The sequence below is a fragment of the Ptychodera flava genome, chromosome 16 (genome assembly GCF_041260155.1).
Source record: "Ptychodera flava strain L36383 chromosome 16, AS_Pfla_20210202, whole genome shotgun sequence".
In the NCBI taxonomy this organism is placed as follows: Eukaryota; Metazoa; Hemichordata; class Enteropneusta; family Ptychoderidae; genus Ptychodera; species Ptychodera flava.
The window spans coordinates 20,144,695-20,169,518 of record NC_091943.1 but is presented as its reverse complement, the minus strand read 5'-3'; the positions used below and the strand labels follow the sequence as shown (position 1 = coordinate 20,169,518).

Below are 24,824 nucleotides of genomic sequence, written 5' to 3'. Positions count from 1 at the left end.
ATACTCTGATTACCACTGGTTCAACGTTTGCATTTGCTTGTTTTCAGTTTAAATTTCTTGCGATCGTTCTATTATTATTATCATCACCACACGTTTATTTATTTTATTATCACACTACGATTAAGTACACACTCAAAATGATCTCTAAATTAAAAGAACCAATGTTTAGATCACTGAGTTGAATGTCGGGTGTTCACAAAGGATATCAACGGTTTGGGATTTCTGACAAGGCCCTACTTCTATGATTTTTGCATTTCTGTCATTAGTGGTCTTCCCCTACCTTTATCCCGATCACTTAAGGAGATTGATTTGGTCTGGGTCAGGCAATTGCCTTTTGATAATGAAATTCTTGACGTAAAAGGGCGCGCGCTCGAGCTATGCACATATACAAGTGCGGGTCTTAAGTCAACGAAATTTATGAATCAGTAATGGAAATTAACAAGGGCAAAGGAACCGGGTTCTGATCTTTAAGGAACGCTTATAATTCCTTTTTGTAATTTCAGAACCATAGCTCATGCATTGGACGGTCTCTAAAGAATGCCCTGACGACAATCGCAGACGCCAACCCTCTCTCAAATAAAATGTTCCCCGTGACTTTTGATATTTGGAATGGTTGGGTCATTTCCGAATGTCCGTTGCAAATACCATCCCACTTTTTGATTCTAAAATCTTTGGGTTTTTTTTTTCAATTGAAGTTTTGCAGTACGTCACTACGATCAGTTATTTGCCTAATGATGACGTTGTTACCCCAGCTAGCTTATTATATAGCTTATTGTAGTTCAGCAAAAGAACATAATGTGGATTGGTGATTATGTGTAATGCAGGCATATTTCAATGCGTTATTTTCCCCACGATGACGGTCAACCAACCCCCTCAATAGAAAACTGACGTTTTCTCCCGTAATTTGACATTGATATCCCTAAACCTATGAGAACCCAAACATGTCTTCTGCACGACAAACACTTAGACGGTTACAGTATAGCTCGAGCCTCGAAAGTGAATAACACTTACTCGTTTGCTCAAATTTTCCCCAAGGAAATTATAAACCAGTTCCTTTTGAAATCAAGAATACGAATCAGAGGTCAACATGACAAAATTGTTACTGAAAAACCATAATACATAATATTTACCGACTCTGGAAGTTCAAAATGGCCGCCATTCTTGTGTTTCTTCTATGGGGAAAATTAAATTTTCGATTTAAACAATATAGCCGGTGGAATATTTTCTCATTGAGCTTCAAATGAGCCCCCTGCAAGTATAGTACACCAAAAATGCATACAAGGTTTGAGAGTACGGCTACCTGCCCCCGATAGGCATTCTACCTTTAATAATAAATTCAAGATGCAAGATAGTGCCATACCTGTCGACTGCTATCGCCAGGAGTGAATTTGTCGATACATACAGCGAAAGCGGCTTGACAAAGCTGACGACGATGCAGATGAAGTTACCAAACGGCCAGTTCTGGTTGATGTAGTAATAGAAGTTAAACGGTGCGCAAACCAGCGCTAAGATAAAATCAGAAAGCGCCAGGTTGCCGATCAACAGGTTGGTGGTTGTACGCATACGTCGGAATCGATAGATGACGTAACACAGTAGTACGTTGCCGACGCCGCAGACAGCGATGGTCAAGGTGTAGACTATTCCCACCAGCGCCTTTACCCCCACCGAAAGTTCTGGGAATGCCAAGTAGCCGTTGTACGTGTCGTTGCTGGCACCGCACAGGTAGTATGTGTCTGGGTAGTTTCCGTAATCAGCGTAATAATCAGTCTGACAGGCTTTACCGTTCGAGATGGCATCCCCATAGCTGCCGTTCAGGCCCATATGGACGCCCAGGGCAAACGCCATGCCGCAAGAGAAGTCTCAGAGCATGGGGTTTGACAAGTGTACGGGTTCTGATATGTATCGGTTACACAATCTCAAGTATTTGAAACGGTAAATAGCTTTGAGGGTGTATTCTTCGGGTGAAGACTTCAGGTACGTCCGTATTTGGTAGTAGAGAGGAAAGTTGATTTCTCCGTTATTCTTGAGGGTTGACCAACTCTTTTGGTTGTTTGGCTACAGAGGGTGGGCTTCATTCTAAAAAGAGACACAAAAAAGGACGTGAAGCACAGCGACAAACTCCTTATAAAGCTAATTCTATCGCTTGTTGTTCAGGCGAAGTCACGACAACCATTGTAAGTAAACCGGTGAAATCGAAGAAGGTTTCTCGTTTTTAATAATGATGGAGGCCAGAGACCTGATTCTGTAATAAGAGCAAAGGAAAATTTATTTTAGAAATTAGATGCGAATTTGTTAATTACTGTCACCCTATACAACATAAAATGTAAATGAAACCATAGATCATATATAAGACGCGCTCTTTCAAAGTTGACATTTCGTTTATGTAAACACTGTTTCTAAATTTGCAAATTTTGTAAGGCCGAGCTTCACACTCTAAAGGCGATAGGTTTCAATCTGCTGAATTTTCTATGCAAGACTTCTTGAGATCTTCCTGTTTTCAACATTTTGATTGGACGCGGTTTTCGCCCATGGACATCTTGCTAACGAACACTCTTTGTCCAGCTGGTTTCTATTCTGTTTTATTTTTTTCAGTCCCTTTTTATGTTTCTGGCGGCCTTCATTGAGGCGAAACGCAGGACTAAGTAAGCAGCATTCTTAACGGTCTGTTGCAGTCGCATTAATTATTGAACCTAAGCTGGGAATGCAATAAAGTGAACGCAATTTGAAGACAGACCTATACACTGCTCAATAACTTAAAGACTTAATTAATTTGCCGAGGAGTAATGTCAGGTCCTTAGTGAACATGGCGACTATTATTCGTTTAATCATCTTGCTGTGATCTGTCTTCTGCCCTGAATTGACGACAGTTTAGAGTAGGAACAATGACGTGGAAATATCATAATCATTTCAACTTTGTCCCCTTTCTGGTTCTATAATCCATATTAGACCTTCTCCGTGTCTTGTCTCTCTTTCGCCTTCAGCCCATCTCACTGTATACCTCTTTAACAAAAAATCATCTGCCTGGCACTCTATCTCTATATCTGCGTCTAACTAGCAGTTTTTTTTACTGAGACAGAGCCTGTATCTCAGTCTATCGGTCTGTTTCTGCCGCCTTTCCTCTGTTTGAATGTCTGTCTGCTTCCTGCCACCGCACGTAACTGTATATGTGTGTGTCTGTTTCTGTCTTTTTTTTTCTGTCTCTTTCTCTCTCACCGTCTCCTCCCCTCCCCTCCCCGACATCACTCTTTCAATCTATGTTCCCCATTAGGAAAATTGAATTCGCTCAACCATGATTAATTTCGACAAACGCTCTCGAACAGAAAAATACTGTACCTTGTAAATTTAATGAAATGGCTAAGTAGGAAGAGTTTCAACTGAAAAAGCGTATTGCCAACACGAACGGCTACATTAACACAGTTTCGATGCCTTAAACAGGAAATCATCTGACATTTGTTTGCTTGATATGTCATCTGCATGGATTTGATATTTTTGGTCGGGTATCGCAAATGTCACATTGTCATGTCTATTCAAGCTGTCTACCTTAAGTTCATCATATAAAAATTATGCTAAACTAGCTCAATCAAGTTGACATGATAGCTATGATTTTATGTCCCGAAAAGCCATCGAAATTAAAATAAATTATTGGTCTATTAAAAAGAAATACAAAATCGAAGTGCATTTGACATGTATGTTTAGTATTGCCCTAACGTTTGGCATCTTAGACATGGGTGACTTGGATTGCTCCGTACTCTAAAATAGCAAATAGTTTTCGCGCTCGTAGGAACATTTCAATCGTTTTTTATAACAAAGGGTAGCCCTAGGTGATAAACTGACATATAAAATCTTTGTATGGTATGGTATGGTATGGTATGGTATGGTATGGTATGGTATGGTATGGTATGGTATGGTATGGTATGGTATGGTATGGTGTGGTATGGTATGGTATGGTATGGTATGGTATCATGGTCTGGTATGGTATGGTATATATGGTATGTTATCATATACCCATGCCCATATTGTTACATCCCAGTGACGTTCACGTAAAATATCAGCCGTGATATTTCACGGTAAACGTCGGGATATGCACGATGAACGTCATCAGTTTTAGAGTTTTCCCGAACTACATTAGCAGTTTGTTGGTAAACAACGTAAACAACAAAATGGCTGCCGCTCCCCGCCTGCGAAGCGATGTCGCCGACGTAAAAACTTGAAGGGCTTCGAAGAACACGGGTATTTCTGGTTGCAAAATACGGAAATATCACGTTGAGTCATGAAATGTTTTCCCATGGTATTTTTTTGGTCAAGTTCTAGCAAACATTCTGCCGTTCGCACGGCGCCGGCACTGTGCACGGTCTCCACCGAACAGGTAGTGAGCGCGTGGCGTGACAGCGATGTCGCGCGCGCGACGACTGTTGACATGGCGACTCTAAAGGAAAACTAACAAAATGGCGTCCCCTCTCCGCGCCGTACGATGACCGAAATCAGGATAGATTTAAAGCTGAGCAGTTTTTGATCGGTTACAGTTGTAATAGCATATTGCACCTTAAAATGTTCCTTCTGTATGACGATTTTTGTATCCCGGTGTCTTTCTTCTTGGGTTTCATTGAGATATGGACGACTTGCAGCGATGTCGCGCGTGATGTTGACATCTTCGTCGTATACTTTATGAATGAAGCCTATTCACATAAACATTCTGATATTTATGCGCAAGGCTTAATAAAGTAAAGCCTCAAAATTAAAGGTTTTTCGTTCTATTAGTAAAAATTCCCTAAAATTATGGGCATGGGTATATGATAAATCGGTTATTACCCAATATCGCCTGTTCCTTGTGTCGTATCAGCATTCGTGTCATTTGTGCTGCGTCAGACACTCGACTTCGTCTCGTGTCTGACGCAGCACAAATGACACTCATGCTGATACGACACAGGAACAGGCGATATTGGGTAATAACCTCTAAGTATGATATGGGTGTGGTGTGGTATGGTATTGTATGGTGTGGTTGGATATTAACATTTGCACTAACAGTAATAGCCAGCTACCTGTCTGAGAAAGTTGCTAATATAGCAGGAATGACAATTAGGCAGAATCTGTTATCTCGCCAAAGTTTGATGTTTCTGAAACTTTGTCAAAGAACACTATCCTAAGGTTATCGCGTGCTCTACATGCCATGTGCAATTATATTTTCGGACAGCGTTAATAAAAAACCTCTCATTGACAAATCGATTTTGAGAGATTGAAATCTAATCGTTTCCGATAGAGAGGAGGAGTACGTGATCTAACCCGAGCCATCTCTTACCATGATAGAGATTTGATCTCAGGTACACTTCGAGGCAATACATCTTCTTGAAATCATACCCAGTTTATGATAACAATCGCTGACGAGCCCCCTTCGATATTTAAAATACTACAAGTAAACGCAGCACTTCACCCATCCATTTATAGTTAGAAATGAAGTTTATGCCTACTCGTTTATTGGGTTTCAGGAGTTCACTTGTTTGGTTCTTCGTTGAAAGATTAAAGTGTACATTGTAAAAAAAACCCGTTCATAATGTAGCTAATCTAGCCTACCAATCAACGTTCACAGTGTGTTCACAAGTAAGCTTTCAAGCTCAGAATGGAAAAACGACTGCTGAGAATTTGGTTGACTGTTTACTCGCTTTCATTTATCTGTACATTTGCATGCTTGCATTTCTAGCAGTTCATCAAACGATTTCTTTTTTTGTAAGGGTAATGTTCTTCCGAGCCGCAATCATTCAAAGTACAAAGAGAAAATATTGCGATTATTCCGATATCCGTCTTCAGTATCATAGAGAAGAATAGATTACAAACGTAAGTCAAAGTTATCCGCACAATAAAGTTTTTAAGGTCAACTCCACAACTGCAAAATTATGAAATGACTAAAAGATACGTAAAGTTTCATGAGGCCCAGGTCATTTTGACTATGATGGGATAAAGTGCTCAAACCATATACATTTCAATGTGCGATTATAAAGCCAAAAGCACAATAACGTAAAATATAGTGCTCAAACCATATACATTTTATTGCGCGATTATAAAACCAAAACACAATCGAAATGTTATGGTAGCACGCACCTCGGGGACTGACATTCAGACTCTCAAACTTTTACAATTCTCTTCTGATATACCACACGTGGGGGTTCATTTTAAAGATCTTGGTGTAAGAGAACTATTCACTGGCCTAGTTTTTCGAAATTCGAAATTGTTTATTTTTCTCCATAGCGTTAACACAGGGACGGCGGCCATTTTGAATTCCAAATATCGGTAAATCTTGGGTAATTTGTTTCTCTAGTACCAAAATTTGCTTGGTGACCCAATATTTTTATTCTTGATTTTGAAAGAGAATGGTTGAAAGGTTCCTTAAGGAAAGTTTGAACAAAAGTCTAAGTTTTTCACTTTAGAGGCGCATACTACCTAACGTGATCATATATAAGCTCCTTACCATTAGTAGAAAACGCCACTGTAAAAATTGCCGTCTCTGTTAATTTCTCTGTTTTGTTTTGTTTTGTTCTGTTTTGAATTTTTTTTGTATATTTTTATTATTGTTATATTCTGCGTTTGTCTTTTCTGTTTTTAATTTTGTATGTGTAACTTGTTAAATCTGTGCTTTTGTAGAGGGTTGCTTTTTTATAGGTGTTAGCCAACTGTGCGACTCATCCTGACTTTATGTCAAAGCTGAATAAATAAATACGATGAAATAAGTAGCCCTGATTACTAAATTAGAAACTTGTCTTTTAACACGTGACTTTTTATGTTTAATTCATAGAAAAGTTAAAGCTAGAATATTTTTTTTTGCAGAGTTCAAAAATTAAGACCGTCAACTGTCATTGTGGAAAGTGCTGTCTAAAATGTGGTGAACTTCTCCATTTAACATGCGATTGATTTGCAATTTATTCATTAATTTTAGAAACTTGAAAATATATTTCGAGAAGACAATCTCTGTCATATTCAAGACCGTCATGTCCGCAGTCACGTCTTATCCTGTACTTTGCGTCCCTTGACTGTCAATCAGGAGTCAAATTAGCTGTCTCCGTCTTCTTTTCAAAGCACAGAGAATTTGAAAGTAATGGTATGGCTTGATTGATCCGGGCAGGATAATGTTCATGTACACAATTGAACGAGAAATGGCGGGGTGATTTACACGAGGTAACGTGACATTCTGTGCAGCTGCTCATCGGTTGCACTGACCACATATATCATAGGCATTCGTATTTGTGTGTTTCTTGTCATCACCATTAACCTAAGACTAAAGCAACCTTCTGTCTTTGAGTGACATTGTCACCACGCTGTTTCAGTGCAAGAGAAATATTATAGACGATTATATTTAAATGCCCTGCCCATCGCATTTTGATTGGTCGAGCTGAACCACATGACTGACCACAAATACACAGTAATGGTCAGTTTATATCCCCGTGAATATGAATAATAAGATTAACAACTCAAGGTATCGTAACTTTAAAGCTGAACCGTAAATCATAATCAATCACAAAATAAAATGGAACACTTGTGGGCCAAGTTTAGATACTTTTTTTCTGAAAACATCTTCGTATTTGCCAATTTTTTTCTGATTTTTACAGCGCGCGTGACAATGCGTCGCGTATTGCTCAGTTCCGGGGCCCAATTGTCGTTCGCTTGGGAAATTTTCGCAAATTTTGACGGTTTTCTTGTTTTTGTTGATAATATAATGGAAATAACAGACTCCGCCCTGACCATTAACGTTTATTTATGGGCAAGGGCAAGAGGAAAGCCTAAAATTAACGGGCGAGGTTTGGCGTCGTCCGTTATTTCTATATTAGATTGATAAGGGCTATGTTTATGTAGCGAAGTCATTTACATGTGTCGCAATCTGTTGAGCTGGGTGGTCAGGAGGGGATGGGGGCTGTTCAAAATCTCAAAAAGCTACTCGAACGTACTAAGAATGGAAATTAAACGATACAAAGTTCATGTGCTTTGAACAATCAGCTGTTTGAAATGACCATGAATGACTACGCACAAATTGTGCTTCATAACGGTTATGCAAACTCGAGAGTAAAAGTAGAGAACTTACCAACCAATCAGGCAATTTTCACGTCGCTTGACGTCATAGAAAGATGTAACAAATTGGGTTTTGTAGCAAGGTTACATGAGCAAAAAGTTTACATTTTCAGTCCGATGTTGTAACCTAAACTTTGTAATTTAATTAAGTTATACGCTCGTCCATGAACGAAAGAATGTACGTTAGCTCATATGGCTTCATCTTCCAAATGTTAATAAGTTCGCGGTTTTTTTTTTGTTTGATCGCAGGAGTTCGCAAAGCAGGAAAGAGAGGAATCAAAAGTTACATCGACTCTGTCTGGATATGTATAAATGTTTTAAGAACCTGAGAGAGGGAAGGTACAGAGATGATGGATAATTTCCGTCGGAATAGTCGAGAACAGAACGGCCAGAAATAACAAGAGTCCGAAACCAAACGACTGTAAAAAGTGAGTTCGGACATATCAGCCTATTTGGACTTTCTTTAGGACATGCTGTAAAATCATTTCCTACTAATTTATCTCCGTGGAAGTCAAAATTCGCCATAAAGTCTACGTATGATGCACATCGATATCAAAATTGCACTGTGATGAGGCTGAGTTTAGGCTACATTTTTTATACTCAACAATAGTATCTAGATAAGTGTTCATGGTTTGTTTTCATACTCTGCCAGCTGAAGTTTCATCAAATGGCAAGCTGATAATGACCCTCCCGAGTCGATTCTTGGTTCAATACTCACAGACGAAGTACAGTACCGAACAGAGATGGGTTTATAGTTTTATAATCGACATTGCTGTAGAAAACCGTTGCGGGAAAACCACTTTAAGGTTTATAAACAAAAACCTTCTTAAGGTAATGTGCGCCTCGAAAGTGACTCAAACTTTTGTTCAATCTTTCCTCGAGGAAACTGCCAACCATTTCCTTTAAAAATACAAAAATATATAAGATCAGGAGTCACCTTGAAAATATGCTACTAGACAAACAACCAGGAATTACTTAAAATTAGCAATATTTGAAATTCAAAATGGTCGTCATTCCTTTATTACCTCTACAGGAAAATTACATCAACGTTCTGATTTTCCAAAAATAAGACGGTAAAAATATCATTTACTTCAAAAGGTTCCTAATGAGGCCACAAAAGTGGGAGATCCGGTAAGTATTGTGGAAATTTGAGAGTCCGAATATCTCTGTCCGAGGTGTATTCTACTTTAGATTATACCTTCCATCGAAAGAGAAAGTTTCAAACATTTTCTCAAACTTTCTCGAGAATCTCTAAATCATCTTCTTTCATAATCAAGCATAGAAATCAGTGGTTACCGTGAAATTACTGACAGAAACTACCGAACATTTACAGTTATACATGTATACATGTATTTTATTCAACTTACTCATTTTTGACAAAACGATTTCCGATTTTCACAAACAAGACGATTAAATCTGCATGATATGTTCTACACAAATAAGCATCAGAATGGGTCTACAAAGGAAGAAGACAAGAAAAGTGTTATAAAAATTTTACTGTGTCAAAAACCCGTCCCCGAGATCAGTCACACTATGTAACCGTAACATGAATCCACGTGATCACGTGAAAGTCTTACTGCGACAAAGATTACTCTGTTGCACGGCCATGATGAAAATGTCTTTTTGTACCAAAAAAATTGGACTTAACAATTCGCATCACCACTCACTCGAAGAGCCATATGGCAAGTTTATGACAGGAAGATCAAAGACGAACCGGGTGGTTTTATATTCCTCATACATGATTTTACAACCCCTGGCATGTATGACATTTTCAAATAAAAAGAGTAATTGACATGCCTGTAAGAATAGCTAGTCGTCACGGTGTGCGAACCATGTCCGTTGAATACATAACTGGCGGCACGCGTTATAACGTCAGTACTAAGAAGGCCATTAGTGCATTGGTTGATATAGCAACACCCCATTGAGGTTGAGAAACTCTCTCCAATGTCATCGTTAATTGAAGTATTGTTGAGACCTCGCTTTCATTTGCATCGTTTAATTAATCATTTGTTTGAAAGGTGTCCAACCTCCTGTCAGCAATCGTCAAACTTAGTGAGAAAAAAGCGAGGTGGGGGTCTCAAAGGGACGGCGAATACCTTTTGTTAGTTTTAATGCAAACGATTCAATAATGTTTGTTGATTTGGTTTCTTTCTATTTGAGATCTATCTAAAAGGAGCGATTAAATGATTTAATTATTCGGAACCTGTTGCTAGGTAGCGTTTACAATTTTGTTGAAGTATAGCCAATTTATCGTCAATGTCAAAAGTGAAATGGTTTTGGACCACCTGGGTTGAGACCAGCAGGCCTGAAGCCGGGTATTCCCCGGGTTTCGCATCGAGTGCTGCGATGCAAAACACGGAAGAGAAATACCCTTCAAGACTGATTTGAATAGTCGTGCAAGACAGATTTCTGCCTTGAAGCTTATGAAACTCATTTTTTTCAATCGTGATAAGCTTAAAGATGAGCTTCAATAAATGTATGTACAATTTTGTGAAAAAATTTCATGAGTAAGGAACATATGCATCATATGTATCTGCATTAGGTTAAATAATTCTTTATATATATGCATGTACTTTTTTGAGCTCTTGCAGGTTTCTGATAGAAATTACAATTGGTTCTGTAATTCAGGCTACCCTCTTTCAATGAAGTATAGCAATAATAATAATAATAATAACGACAATAATAATAATAATAACGACAATAATAATAATAATAATAATAATAATAATAATAATAATAGTAATAATAATAATAATAATAATAATAATAATAATAAATTATAATTATTCTAATATAATATAATATAATATAATATAATGTCTAATATTACATTGATATATCATATCTTTTTGATGATTATGATTATTATTATTATTGTCGTTTTATTATTATTATTATTATTATTATTATTATTATTATTGTTGTTGTTATTATTATTGTTATTATAATCTAAAATGAAGAAAAAATGAAAAAAGAAGACAACTGATGTGTTCTTTCTGAGCATTTAAGCAATATTATACAAAGTAATTCAAAATTGTCCGGTGATTCAATCCACCAAACTTTTTACACAGTCTAAAAATGAGTTACAAGTTCAAATGGTTTCTTTGTTTTTTCTCAATTTTCCAGCAAATCGGAAATACATTTAGAAAAGTATTCATATTAGCGTAGAACGCGCTTCCTGGGCAGATATTAAGACACTCAAACTTATAGAATGCGATTCTGGTCAACCACCTGTGAGGGCTCATTTTGAAGCACTTGGAGAAAGGAAAGTTTCACCATCTTAGTTTTTCGAAAATCAAAAATATTTTTCCCCCTAGAGTTAACATAGGGATGCGGCCATTTTAAATGTTTTAACTCGATAAATGTTGGGTAATTTGTGTCGCTAGAACCAAACTTTGCACGGTGACCCCGATTTCCTTTCTGGATTTGGTAAGCGAATGGTTAAAAGTTTCATTGAGGAAAGTTTGAGCAAAAGTTTAAGTCTTTCGCTTTCGAGGCGCATACTGCCTTAAATACAAAGACAATTTCTCTACTGTCTATTTATGATACAACTTTCAAAGAAAACATGGAGTATTTGTAGATGGAATCCTAGTACGTCCAACGAAAAAATTACAATCTCAGAATATCAGACAACATGCAACTCATATCAGAATTTCGTTTTCTTAAAAGAGAAATTTCGAAACTGCTCACTTCCCCCTTTCTTGGAAAAAATCACCAAACAAGGCTGGACATAAAACCAATGGTAAAGACATGTTTCATCTAAGACACTCTCAAAGAAAGCGACGTAATGATTATTCCTGTTCACAGTGATTACAATAAACGCGTGGCATTTAGACAAACTGACACGTGTCTGCTTTGTGACGCAGTCCAAGGTCACAGGGTTTTGAAAAGCTCACACAAGCTCTCTTTAAAGCCCTTTTAACTTCAGTCTCTAACTATGTTACGTAGCACAGTAGCGGTTACCCTCAGAGCCAGTCACGCAAAATGTGTCATATATATCAGTCAGACAGAACAAGGGGAGTTTATAACGCAGACGACAAAGAAAGGACGGAGACTTGGTATGCAGTAGTTCGAATATTGTCCAAGACTTTTTTCTTCGTCTAATACTAGTACATTTGGTTTGTCATTTTTAATATCAGAGTTTGTTCTCGCGTCTTTCGGCTCTCTTTGCTGTCGAAAATAGAACAGTAAACGTCATTGTTGGCTTTTTTACGTCATCAGCGACAAGGTCGACAAAGCTTGTATTTGCAGGGCTGTTTGTTTATCTCAGTCATTGACTTGGCTCCTTGTTATCTGTTGCTGTCTTCAACGATGACAATGATACGTGATAGCCGTAGTCATAAGTCGTTAGGCCACAACATTTGCCGATTCCGCCACCGACCTAGTTTCTTCCACATCTTGTAAACGACAAAGTATTTTTTAAATACAATTTTAGATAAACGAAGTTCGACAGATGTAAAAGACAAGATACTTTAAAGTTAGTCGTTTTATTACCACCGGCATTTGATGAAGTGATATCTCCCATAGTAAAAATTCCTAAGAAAGCCATCGGTGATTGATAGATGGTTCGTGTTCTGTGTAAGGGAGTACAGTTTTTTTCAAGGAGGGTGCAATGGAATTTCAACATGGTGCCGCAATTATTAGAAGGTTGTGCGTATTAACTTACTGCTTCTTGTTCGGGGATGGGGCTTTGGAGAGAAACCCGCGGCACATACAGCAAATACAAAAAAAATATCACAACAACGATGTGGGCGGTTAGAAGAAGTCTCCACCGATGATGAATACAAAAAGGTCAGCGATGAAAAAGTAAGATCGACGAAAACTAAAGAACAACAAAATAGGATAGGACACTGTACGATAAAAAACCCAAAACTAACAACTTGGAGCGCTGAGCGTAGGCCAATTACATTTTAATGCGGCCGCCCTTTTCGACTTCGTAACAACGACAACGTAAACAGGAAAGGCTGTACTGCTTATTCTGCTGGTTGACGGACGCAATGTTCCTCTATTCAAACAGCCTTGCAATGATACTTGCCATCATGTGAATTCAAATCAGAGCGCCATTCCTGTCAACACAATAGTGTCCATGTAATCTTATGCCAATTGTGAGCCGCGCTATCCTTTGTGAAATACAATATCATATAATATGCCATCCTCTAAAGAAGCAATGGACTTGGAGGAAATATTGCTGGGAGTGTGCTCGAGACACCCAACAATGCCGATGAGTATAAACCACAATGCGTTAAGTATATAGAACAATGTGTTGTAAAAGGGACTCACTGAAGGCTTGCAGAAAGGTAGATGTTATTTTCTACTACTCGACCACCACCATCGTCGGGAAGGAGCTTCAGTAGACTAGCCTTCCTCAAGGCAGTGTATTAAAATTTCTCAAAAACACTTTGCCTTGAAGAAGGCAGGTCTTCCGAACCCATTATCTGCCAGCGTGCGTGCGCGCGAATCACATGAACGGAAACGAACGCCCTTGGACAACCTTCGCCACCCTCTAAGGCATCGGATATAATTGATAAGTAAATTCGACGGCAAGGATAAGCGACCCCTGTTGTCGATCTTCAAAGCGACAATAACATTTGAATGATCCACTGGTCGAATGACTATCAGAATCAACGAACAAAATCTCTCCGGATTAATTTATTCGGTGAGAAGAGGAACCTGGTGTTTGTGTCAGTTTCATTCACGAGACTGAATATCTAGCTCGATAATCATGAGCTCTGCTGATACCTGCAACTACGGGTAGTTACCTACTGCATTCCTCTGAGAAACATCCTTTCGCTGTCGACTGCAAATGTTTATTAGCCATTTGTTCCAACAATAGAGAGTGTTATTTTCGGAATAAGATGCACTACTAATAAAAGAGCTTGACTATTTGTGTGATAGAAGTGACCGTGTAATTTTAAAGGTATACAGTCACCTGTAATCTAAATCTGCCCATGGTCTAAGGGACATTCCTTGGTATTCAAAATGTCCATGCGAGGGCGTTGTTTTTAAAAAGTGGCCACCCGCTTAAAATCTGTGATTGGTTAGATTTTCTCTTTCGATGGTAACTGTGGCAAATTGGAACAGGTGACAGTATACCTTTAAATCTCAAATGTCTACGTCTATAGCTATTTTTATGTTACACGTTAATAGCAGAAAGAGAAGTAGCCATTTTTCAAGATCACTAATATAACACTCGGATAATGAATTTAAGTTGAATTGGAATAGATTAAAAATACAACAGAAAAATTATTATTTATTTCATTGTATTGATTTGTATTAAGGACGAAAGCATCTTTGGCGATCAGTCACAGAGCATTTGCCTCGGAAACATTGGGACTGTAGAAGGATTGACATTGTTTTATAAATCAGTGATCTAGTGTCGCTTCAGGTTGAGGTAGTATGCGCTTCGAAAGTGAACAACTTATTAAAAATTTTTGATCAAACCTTACTCGATGAAAATTTTCAACCATACAATTAAAAATAAATTGAAAAAATCACGGGTCATCGTTAACATTTCAGTACCAGAGAAACAAATAACCAAACGTATGCTGATAACTGTTCTCACTCGAGGAGCTTTTAAAAATTAGCTCCCACAAACGGCTAACCAGCAGGACAGCTTTGAAACGAACTGAGAGACTCAATGCCAATATATGTCCCCGCGGCATTTTGGAAAGCAGCTATTTTCAGATAATTAAACTTCATTTCTTAGACTTCAAAAATCTTCTCATCATCTCAAAATCACCCGTAGAAGGTTAAGCTCGAGATAAGAGAGAAGGCTGCAAAACAAAATAATTTTGTCACGTCACTGGACTTCAGCAAATGTTTTTCGATGATTAGTACTTTTACCAAGCTGGGAAATGGGGAAATGCCAACAATATATATATATATATATATATATATATATATATATATATATATATATATATATATATATATATATATATATATATATATATATATATATATATATATATATATAGTGTTGGCAACAATATATATATGTAGTGTTGGCATATATATATATATATATATATATATAATATAGTTATATAGTTAGTTATGTAGTCACTAACTGTAGTCACTGAATAAGTTTCTATACAAACTTATTTATTGCGATATATATATATATATATATATATATATATATATATATATATATATATATATATATATGTGTGTTTGTCTGACTACAGTGCCCGATGAAGGATCGGAGAACAGTATTTTAGTAAAAATCATCGGTGAGAACACATCAAGTATATTTGGTAGCTTTTATGCGATTTTTTTATTACTTATCTAAAGATTGCGCGAATACTTGAACCTCTAATCGAATGACTTTCCTTTGAAACTTTTACACTACAATAACAAAATGAATGTTGAATAGATGTGTTCGAGTAGTAATTGTAACTACCCACGTTTTGGTCATTTGCATCAAATCGTTCCGATATGCGGATGATACTCTTTAGATGGTGCATCATTGCTTTGAAGATGTCTACGACCAAAAATACGACTTCGTGCATCTCTGATTCGCGACCCCAGGATAATCTTTCGAACCCAATCTTCCAACAACGTTGCCTTACTTCACCGTAGAAAACAGTGGGAAACAAAGCTCGTTGGTCACCGGGCAGAAAATTTGTTTTCTCAGGGAAATAAATGCTGACACATTAAGCCTATATTACTAGCAATATCAGATTGAGGCAAAGCAAATGCTCGCCTTTCCGAATAATACCAAGAACAAATTTGGACATTCTACAAGGTAGAATGTAATGAGACGCAAACCTCTTGGTATAGAATTTGGCATAAAGAAATCCAGTCTTTTAATGTTAGGATTCACAACGGTGCAGCCATAAGATTTCTTCATGTCTGAATTGCCTTTCCCGAGGATAGAGATTAGAAAGCACCGTAAGTCTGTGTGTAAGAAGACGGATTTTCGAGAGAACAAAGCCTAGAAATCGTAATTGGGAAAAAGCGAAGTCCGAACCGATCTATTAATACACAACATTTTCACAAAGAGGATTTTTAGCCCATGCGGAAGGTATCGCAAAAATAAATTCTGAATCCTGACACCGCCATATTGGAGTCTAAGGAAATCCAATCTTGAGAAGACACATTATAATCAAGGAAAATGAGGTGGTTTTGGATATAATGGAATGTATTCAGACATGACTCGTCCTTCGAGAACTGGATTTTGTAATGATAGGTCAGGACGTGTGTTCTAGAAACCCACAAAAAATGCTTAACAGTAATAGCGCTATGAGTTCGCAATAATAGTCGTGTCCTACCAATATTCGTGTCATATATATATATATATATATATATATATATATATATATATATATATATATATATATATATATATATGAACTACACATAATTGAAACTCATCTTTACTCACCTTTAGTTGAAATATGACTTGTTTGATTACTTTTTGTCAAAGCGACGATGAGTAGCGATGAAAGGTCGAAGAAAAGTAAAAGTACAAACCCTCTATTCTAAAAAAAAACTTACCTTAATTGGTCTCCCTACCAACGTCACGTCAACTTTGTCTATCCGATACCCACCATCGACAGAAATGCAAAAGTGTGTGCTCCAAGAGACTAACCGCGTTACATGTTACTGAACTGGCTCAAGGTAGAATGCACCTCGGGGGCAGATATTCGGAAAAAATTTACAACACTTTTCTCATCTTGGTTGGGCTCATTGTTCAAGCTCGTTGGGTAACTAGTTTCCACCGTGGAAGCCTATTTTTGTGAAAATATGAAACTAAAATATCCACATGTAGTTATAGTACGAATGGTGGCCATTTTAAATTTCAATAGTTGGTAAATATTGAGTAATACGTTTCTCTGGTACAAATTTTGCACGGTTATCCCCACTTTGTTACTTGATAGGGAATGATTTAAAGTTTCCTTTCGGAAATTTTGTGCAAACCTCTTTCACGTGCGAGGCGTACCTTAACCTAGACAGAAAATATTACTACTTTGATTCTCATTGTCCCAAAAGACGCGAAAAAATCAATACCAACGCAACAAGTTAAGTGAATATAACCACAGTTTCGAAGGCAAATGATAAGGTTTCTTTAAGTGCACATATAAAACACAACGGAGGAAGCTAAGAAATTACGTCGTTCCATGCGTTGAATTGTTGAATTCCGAATCTCGACAATAGTTGTTGAGCTCTGTTTACTAGTGAAAGGGTAAAAACTACCTTTGTGAATGTACCTAACGAGCACAAACACATCCTAAGTGCTATCATAGAAGAACAAACAATCGGCGTCTGTATATCGCTTACGGCCACTTCTTTTCCTGGTAAACCTTCCAACTTATCTACACAAAAAATACCCCTCCCGGTTACTTAATGAAAAGCTTTTCAAATATTTGTGGACGGCTCGACAACGGCATCCTATCCAGGATTAATGGGCAGAACATTAAACCTTTAAAAAGAATAATGGGAACTACTTGCGCCAAAGGGAGGGATTTCTCTACCTCCCTTACTCAATGTACCTATTCATTCAAACTCTACAACATGCTGTGTCATGCTCATATGTGTGAACTACAAAACATGCATTGTTGAAAATGCACCATTGCAAGAGGTCTATGTTGTTATCTGGCACTGTCTACTTGTCAAGTTCAACATGAAAGCGGCCGCAACAGAGAGATGGTCTCTGAACAGTAGCAATAAGTACACTGTTTGAAATGGATTTTTTTTGGCATATACTTCTTTAAAGCCTTGTTCATTGTTTCTCGCAAACCATGTCGCTGTATACCTTTGCGTTATTCTCGTCACGTGATGTGCGCAAATGTTACCCTTCACCTGTCTTAAAGGCAGAAGTCACCCCGAGGAGATATTCAGAAACACAGTTCCTTTTAATGCTTTTTCTGGTCTGCTTCAAGCGTGCACTCATTTTGAGTAGACCCCTTCTTCACCGTCTTGGTTTCAAGTTGTGAAAATCGAAAATTGGATATTCTCCTCCCGGAGTCGACACAGGGTAGAGGCCGTTTTTAATTTCAAATATCGCGTAAGTTTGAATACTTCGTATCTCTTATCCGAATAAAATGCACAGTGGCCCCCTTTTTATTTATTTATTTTTATTATGAAAGAGAATAATTACATATCCTTCAGGATATTTAGTACGGTCTCGAGGTACATATTACCTTCAATTGCTGCTTTTAATCTACATACGCTGACCGTGTGAGTGGCCATATAGTATCCATTAGGGAATTATCAGTAGTGTACATAACCGACTGATTCCATATTTCAAAAAATTCAGTTTCATATGATGTTGTGTAACAGCTATTAATTTCAAAAGCCATTAAATTCTTATTCATACGAACGACATTCTCGATGATTCTGTTAGACAAACAATGAAACAATGAATTCTGTTACAAACAATGAATTTTGCATTGTTTACATTTTATATATCAATTCAGATCATTTGGTAAACTCAATTATATAACTACATGTGGAATGTATAGAAACAAGCAAACGAAATGAAACCATCGCGAAAATGAATTAAGGTCATGACCATTAATTCATTTTCGCGATGGTTTCATGTATCATGTAAAAATCGAATATATGCATGGTCACCCATTCATTCGGTATCTTTCAACATGTCAAACAATATAAGTAGTATCTTGCATCAAACAAACATGAAAAATGGCCGACTTTGTCCCTTTAATACAAAACTGAAAGGGGACCATGTAAAATACAAAACTAATGGGAAACCTCTAAAAAACAAAGAGAAGCAAATAAATACAGGAGTACCATGAATCTGACGAGGTGAATTGAAGCTTTTACGAGGCATCAGAGAGGAACTGTATCTCTCGCAGAAGAGATTTCATTGAAAGCTAATGTACTTCTTGCAATTAAACTACATGAGTACTGGCATAAATCTGATAATTAGAACGGGGGCGCTTTCTACAATTGTATTCAGACAGCGCGAGTCGGGATTAAAATCGATATTTTTCGCATGCTTTGAACATCAAAGAAAATCTGCTGAAAGGTATTCGATGAATCGCACGCATGGTACAAGTGGATAATTCCTATAAAAGGCACATGTCAAAAGGTAGATATCGTGATAAAAAACATTGCAGCGGTCAATAACATTATATGTGGACGGGTGAGATTCGTGCGTGACGTGTTCGACGAGCCGTTGGTGAGTCCAATAAGTGACACACACGGATCCCAAGACCAGGTTTTGTTCAAACTAAATTATCCACCTCCCGTCTCTAAACATGAAATGCCGAGGGATTTTTAGAGAATTTTTCGGAAAACGAAACTTACAAAGAGAGGCTATACCGCTTTTCGGCTTTTAATGCAAACTGCAGGAGATCGATGCGCGCGAAACAGCATTCAAAGTGTTTGAAAAAATGCTGCATATGCTGCCAAAAATACCGCAAAAATAGACGCTACGCGTTCACGTACAAGCGCGGAATGCTTGCAATTATTTGGCGCCATGGCAACCAAGCTTATAACTGACATTGGCACTAGACAATAACAAGTATTTATTTTTAGCAAATGTTAAACTAAATGAGCTTTTTTGTTCAATTTAACTGTACTTGTTATTCTTGTGTGCGTATGTAAAAATTGACGACATTTCCGTTTAGTGCAACGAAAAATGATGCTTACTAGTATCATGGGAGATTTGGCGCTGATAAAAGTTTTCTTCAACGGGCAAGAATGTTTCAAACTTGGGTAGGTACTTGTAGGTCGTTAAGCGATCTCTTTTTATTTCAATTGATTTTCTTTGTTTTATTTACATAGTTCCTTTGCACAATTTCTTTAAAATGAAACATTTTTCATATTCAGTGGTAACATCACTGATAAGATTTTAACATGTACTTATTTGTGCATTTTGTTTTCTTACAAAACACACGCATATCGGAGGATTTTGTATTCATGCAGTGTTAAGCTGTCCCTATTGCATGCGAGAAGATTTGGGGAAACAAGAAAATTGTGAAATGGGCCATTTCTGAGGCGGTCCTTCCCTCTGAACAGTATTTTTTTCTCTCGCCTTATAGGTCAACGTTCAACTGAAGGACTTAATTTGCATAATTATGGCGTCCACACCTTTACTAGCTTGCGTTTGTACATTTAGTGTAGCGTATTGTAACTATTCGAACAGCGGTTACGGTTGTAGATGTATAATAATTTACAATGTACCAGCTAGCTCCAGAAAGAGCAGTGGCAGTAAAGTTGTGAATCAAAAACACGCAACCCGCTTAATTGCAAAAATATGCCATGTTAGCGGGTCGACTTATCCCATCTATGCTCAATTTACAAAATGTTTGCATTCATTAATGCAAATGAGCATTATTTGAGTATGCAAATTAATTAGTCATTATCAATTAAAAATGCCCATCGGCCTAAAGCTATATATGGTGTAGGTCGATTACACCCCTCAATTTTATTCAATAATCATGAGTTTTCCATCGTTGAAGTGCAGGCTGATTAAAGACACTCAACAAAGCCATTTTTTGCTGTTATTTTAAAAAAGAATTACCATATCGCATTTATTCAGATTTTTAGTCTAATGAGAATGCCTATTATTTGCGCGCACAGAAAGTATCACTCATGCACATTAAACGTCACTGTTACATATCTTGTTCAAATATAACAAAAGGCAAACACATTGGCGAGTATAGAAGCGATGCGAGACCTGCGTACGACGTGAAAATACACAGTTTCTTCAGTTGTAAATTTCCTGTCTGAAAAAACTCATCGAAATCTCTAACAATGCAAAATAAACACGTCGTCACAAATCACGTGGATTAAAATGCGCGGAGGAAGGCAAAACGTTCAATTACAGAGAAGATGTTGGCTAATTTCCTTGGGGAAATGAGTGCTCAAACGCAATTTCCTTCTGGTGCGGTTCACGAATGTGTCGTTGCCAGTCAAATCTCCACCGAATCGTCGACCATCTTTTTATTCAAGGGCAGACGAGCTCTTTTACTTACATCGTATTGATAAGTCAGTTGAATGCGTGCACCCGCCCGGGGTGTCGTGTGTGTATGCTTTCCCGCCAGGAACAGGATTATTTTCGCGCATGCTATGGAAGAGTCTGGATACTACAAAAGCTTTCAAAGTCAGTGAGATACATCTACTATTGAGCTGCATTGCAATGGCATACGTAACTGCGTTTCCTTCTTCACGCCTTTTTTCCTTAGAAGTACTATAAGAGTGAATATAGATATGCGAGATAAAATCTTCGTATCGGCGATTCTTAGCATTTTAGACCTGCTGGGAGTACTTTTTTGAAGTATTCCATGTGCTGACTCGGAGGACCGACATTCTGATCCACATCATTGTGTGCATAAAAGTCAACATGTATGTATGTATGTATGTATGTATGTATGTATGTATGTATGTATGTATGTATGTATGTATGTATGTATGTATGTATGTATGTATCTATGTATCTATGTATCTATGTATCTATCTATCTATCTATCTATCTATCTATCTATTTTTCAAGTTATATGTATCTTTAAATATGCATCATCACGTGCCAATATTTTCATGTATGATCTAAATATCATGGCTATTAGTATAAATGAAGATCCATCAATCAAGTTGAAGATCAGACACAGACAATACCATACAAGAACCACAATATACAACGCTATAGGAATAGCCCCAGTAAATATGTATACTTGCCTACGAAAAATGTAGTACCTATCATTCTATGGATGCTGCTGTTGGTATGTACCTTTTTTCAGTGACCGAACACATCCACATTATCAAATTTCACACCCTACTTCAAAATATTCACGTTTGTAACTGATTGCTCACGGCTGTTAGACGTGAATGTGTCTAAATTGTAGGAGTACTGTCCGTGATAAATCATCGAAATATGCAAGGAAAAAGACAGTTCAGCGGTAGCGATGCCAACAACGAAAAATATCCTGTCGTGATTGCGTGATAGAAAAAACCTCCAAACTCGAACATGTGTTCGGAATACACGTTTTTGGTGTACATTACATATCGCAAAACCTTTTAAAGTTCATGTTTATGTAGACTTTATTAATCTATTCAGCTGCCTCGTATATGTGATATCAAGATCGCCTCACAGGCAGTTTATATATTTAGTTCTCCACCCGCCATCAAATTATGTTTAACATAGATGCAAGTCGATAATTGTAAACGTTTCGTTTTTAAAGTTGCTTGTTTTAGGAAGTGCACTGACAAATTCTTTACAAAGAGGACAAACAATGCACATTACGTAAAACAGTGATCCGTAGTTTGGGTCACAAACCCTCATCGGTGGAACGCTTGTTTGCCTCCACCAACCCGTCAAAAGGCTGAACATTGAGTGAATGAGAACGACACAATCAAGGTAATTAAACTGTGAAGAGATCTATCGACTCCGCTTACCCAACACCTCTGCACGAGGCTAATCCACCCAGGAGTTCCCGCACCTTGTAGGACACCGAACTTGATAACTGGACCACGTCTCTCTCCTGTTTGCGTTGGGTACACAGTGGAATAGAATTGATCCGTACAAGGCTTTTCTACTTCAGATGTGGGTATGAATATTCAGGAAGTATCACTTGTTGGCGCTGTTTAATGATGAAGCAGGCGTATCGACTGCGTCAGAGACTTATGCATCAACTACGGCAATTACGTACGTGAGTAAACAAAGTCGTGAGCAGAATAGAAGTTGAGACCACCATGAAGATGATGATGATAATAGTATCATATATGGTATGGTTTCTATCTGAGAGGCACACGGGCGGACTCGTTGATAGTCTAAAATATAAATGTTTGCGCGTCTAGTCCATGGATGCGTTTATACATGCATGCATAGACGAATTTGAACGATGGTTGGTAGGTAGGTTGGTAAGTAGGTAGGTAGGTAGGTAGGTAGGTAGGTAGGTAGGTAGGTAGGTAGGTAGGTAGGTTGGTGGGCGCGGTAGGTAGATACGCTGGTGGGTAGGAAAGTGAATATAGCTGTAGGAACGTTAGTAGACATATGTATTTGATTACAAGTATACTTTTGCAGAATGAAACACTGGTGATGTAAAGTAGTCCTTTGACATTGTTTATTGTTCATATTTTTCGGAAGAGGGATTATTTTTTAATAGTTGCGCCCTTTCATTTACGTCGGGTCCTTCTGTGCTTTGCATCAATTAATTTAGGTAATTTGCGCCTAGAAAATGACTGAGACATTACGTTGAATTTTTCGACAACTCCTAAAGCAAAATATTTAACCATTCTTTCCAGAACAAAGAACAAAAATGGGGTCACCGTGCAAAATTCGGTACTACAGAAACAAATTACCTAATATTTACGGACACTTGAGATTCAAAGTGGCCACCATCCCTGTGTTATCTCTAAAGGGGAAAATAAAATTCGCGATTTTCACAAAAGTACGCCGTTAAAAAGTTTGTTTACTCCATAAGCTTCAAAACAAGCCCCAACAAGTAGTAGGCTAAAAGAAAATGGTAAATGTTTGAGAGAGAGTCCGAATGTCTCTCCCAGCGGCGCATTCTACCTTTCGAGACTTTCGCAGCACCATTGAATTTTGAGTGCGATCACTAGACAATGTCTACAACGCAATACGCAGAGTGTTACCTGATATCTTGACAGAAAAGAGGGAACCGTGAAAAAAAATGAAGAAGTCTACGGTGGACAGCAGAGGGGAAGATCAATCCCACAGCCAATCAATTAGACCCGCGTGGAAGGCAACGATCTAATTTGTTGTCGACGAAAAATAGAGGAGAAATAGAGAAAATTGATCTATAAATTGAGTTTTTCTAAGAATACCTTGTTATAGATGTCTGAGGAGGACGCCAAGGCCAGAAATAAATATAATTTTGTTTTCTTGACAACACATCGTCTCAAAAGAGTAAATTTTTGCACTTTGTTTTGGCAACTGTGCACCCAATTAAACGTGACATATGAACTGAGTCCTTGCTGACCTCAATTACGATGTTTTACCATTAGAACATAACGTTATCCTCGGCATTTGAAGTTTGAAAAAGGTATTGCAGTCCGGAAAGGTGTTTTTAAGTAAGCATTTTAGTAACATCGTTGAAAGACAATAAACCCTAAAATAAATGAGACGTACAAGGCGTTCAACGACATTGATTTTATTCTTTTGGGGCACAGATCCAGCCAGTTCAGCATAGCACAGTCTTGGCAGCAAAACCATTTGCAATCTACGAAAATGATCATTATTACTGCACAAATAACGTTTTGGCAATAGTTTCGACGAAAATTATCGCTTATTTAGTTTTCACTCTCCTATCGTAAGTGTTGTTACTTTCCTTGCTATCGTTTGACTGCAGTAGATAGAATTGAGATTACTTTTCTATTATAAATTCAAATTCACTCTTTCCTTTTCTAATCATATTAAAGCGCAGTGGTCGTCGCGCTGCGCGTGCGCGATTGTTTTGTTAATAAACATAAATTTTTGTAAATATAAGTCTTCTAGACTTCAATCGGAGTCAGAGATGGGAGCGGTCCCTCACTTTGTTAATGCCTTTGTAAGACTCAACATCATGCAATAGTACAATATTAAGATCGGAAACGAACTTCAGTGGTGTATTTCTATTTATAAACTCATGTAAGGTTATGAACATTGAGACACTACACTTGGCATATTATGTCGCTGAGTTTACTGCACGCAGTCATAGTGAACAAATGGGTTTGATCGCGCACGGTCACGCTGGTTGTACACAATGCTATCTGAGTACAGTAAAGATACATCACTTAAATGATCAACACAGCAACACAAGCACAATTCATAACACAAAAATTACACACAAGACCATGAT

General features: G+C 37.7%; 1 protein-coding gene across 2 annotated transcripts in view; it reads right to left on the bottom strand.

Moving 5' to 3' along the window:
* LOC139114238 (prokineticin receptor 2-like) overlaps positions 1-22,550 on the bottom strand; it is a 32,824-nt gene extending 10,274 nt beyond the window's left edge. Inside the window, exons 1-2 of one of the 2 annotated variants that reach the window (XM_070675815.1) lie at positions 22,420-22,550; positions 1,361-2,076 (exon numbers count right to left, since the gene is read on the bottom strand). In XM_070675815.1, the coding sequence (XP_070531916.1) occupies positions 1,361-1,845 (485 nt within the window). In that variant the 5' untranslated portion in view covers positions 1,846-2,076; positions 22,420-22,550. Of the gene's footprint in view, positions 1-1,360; positions 2,243-22,419 lie in introns of both variants that reach the window. The other variant, XM_070675814.1, reaches the window with a different exon arrangement.
* Between the last annotated feature and the right edge of the window lie 2,274 nt (positions 22,551-24,824).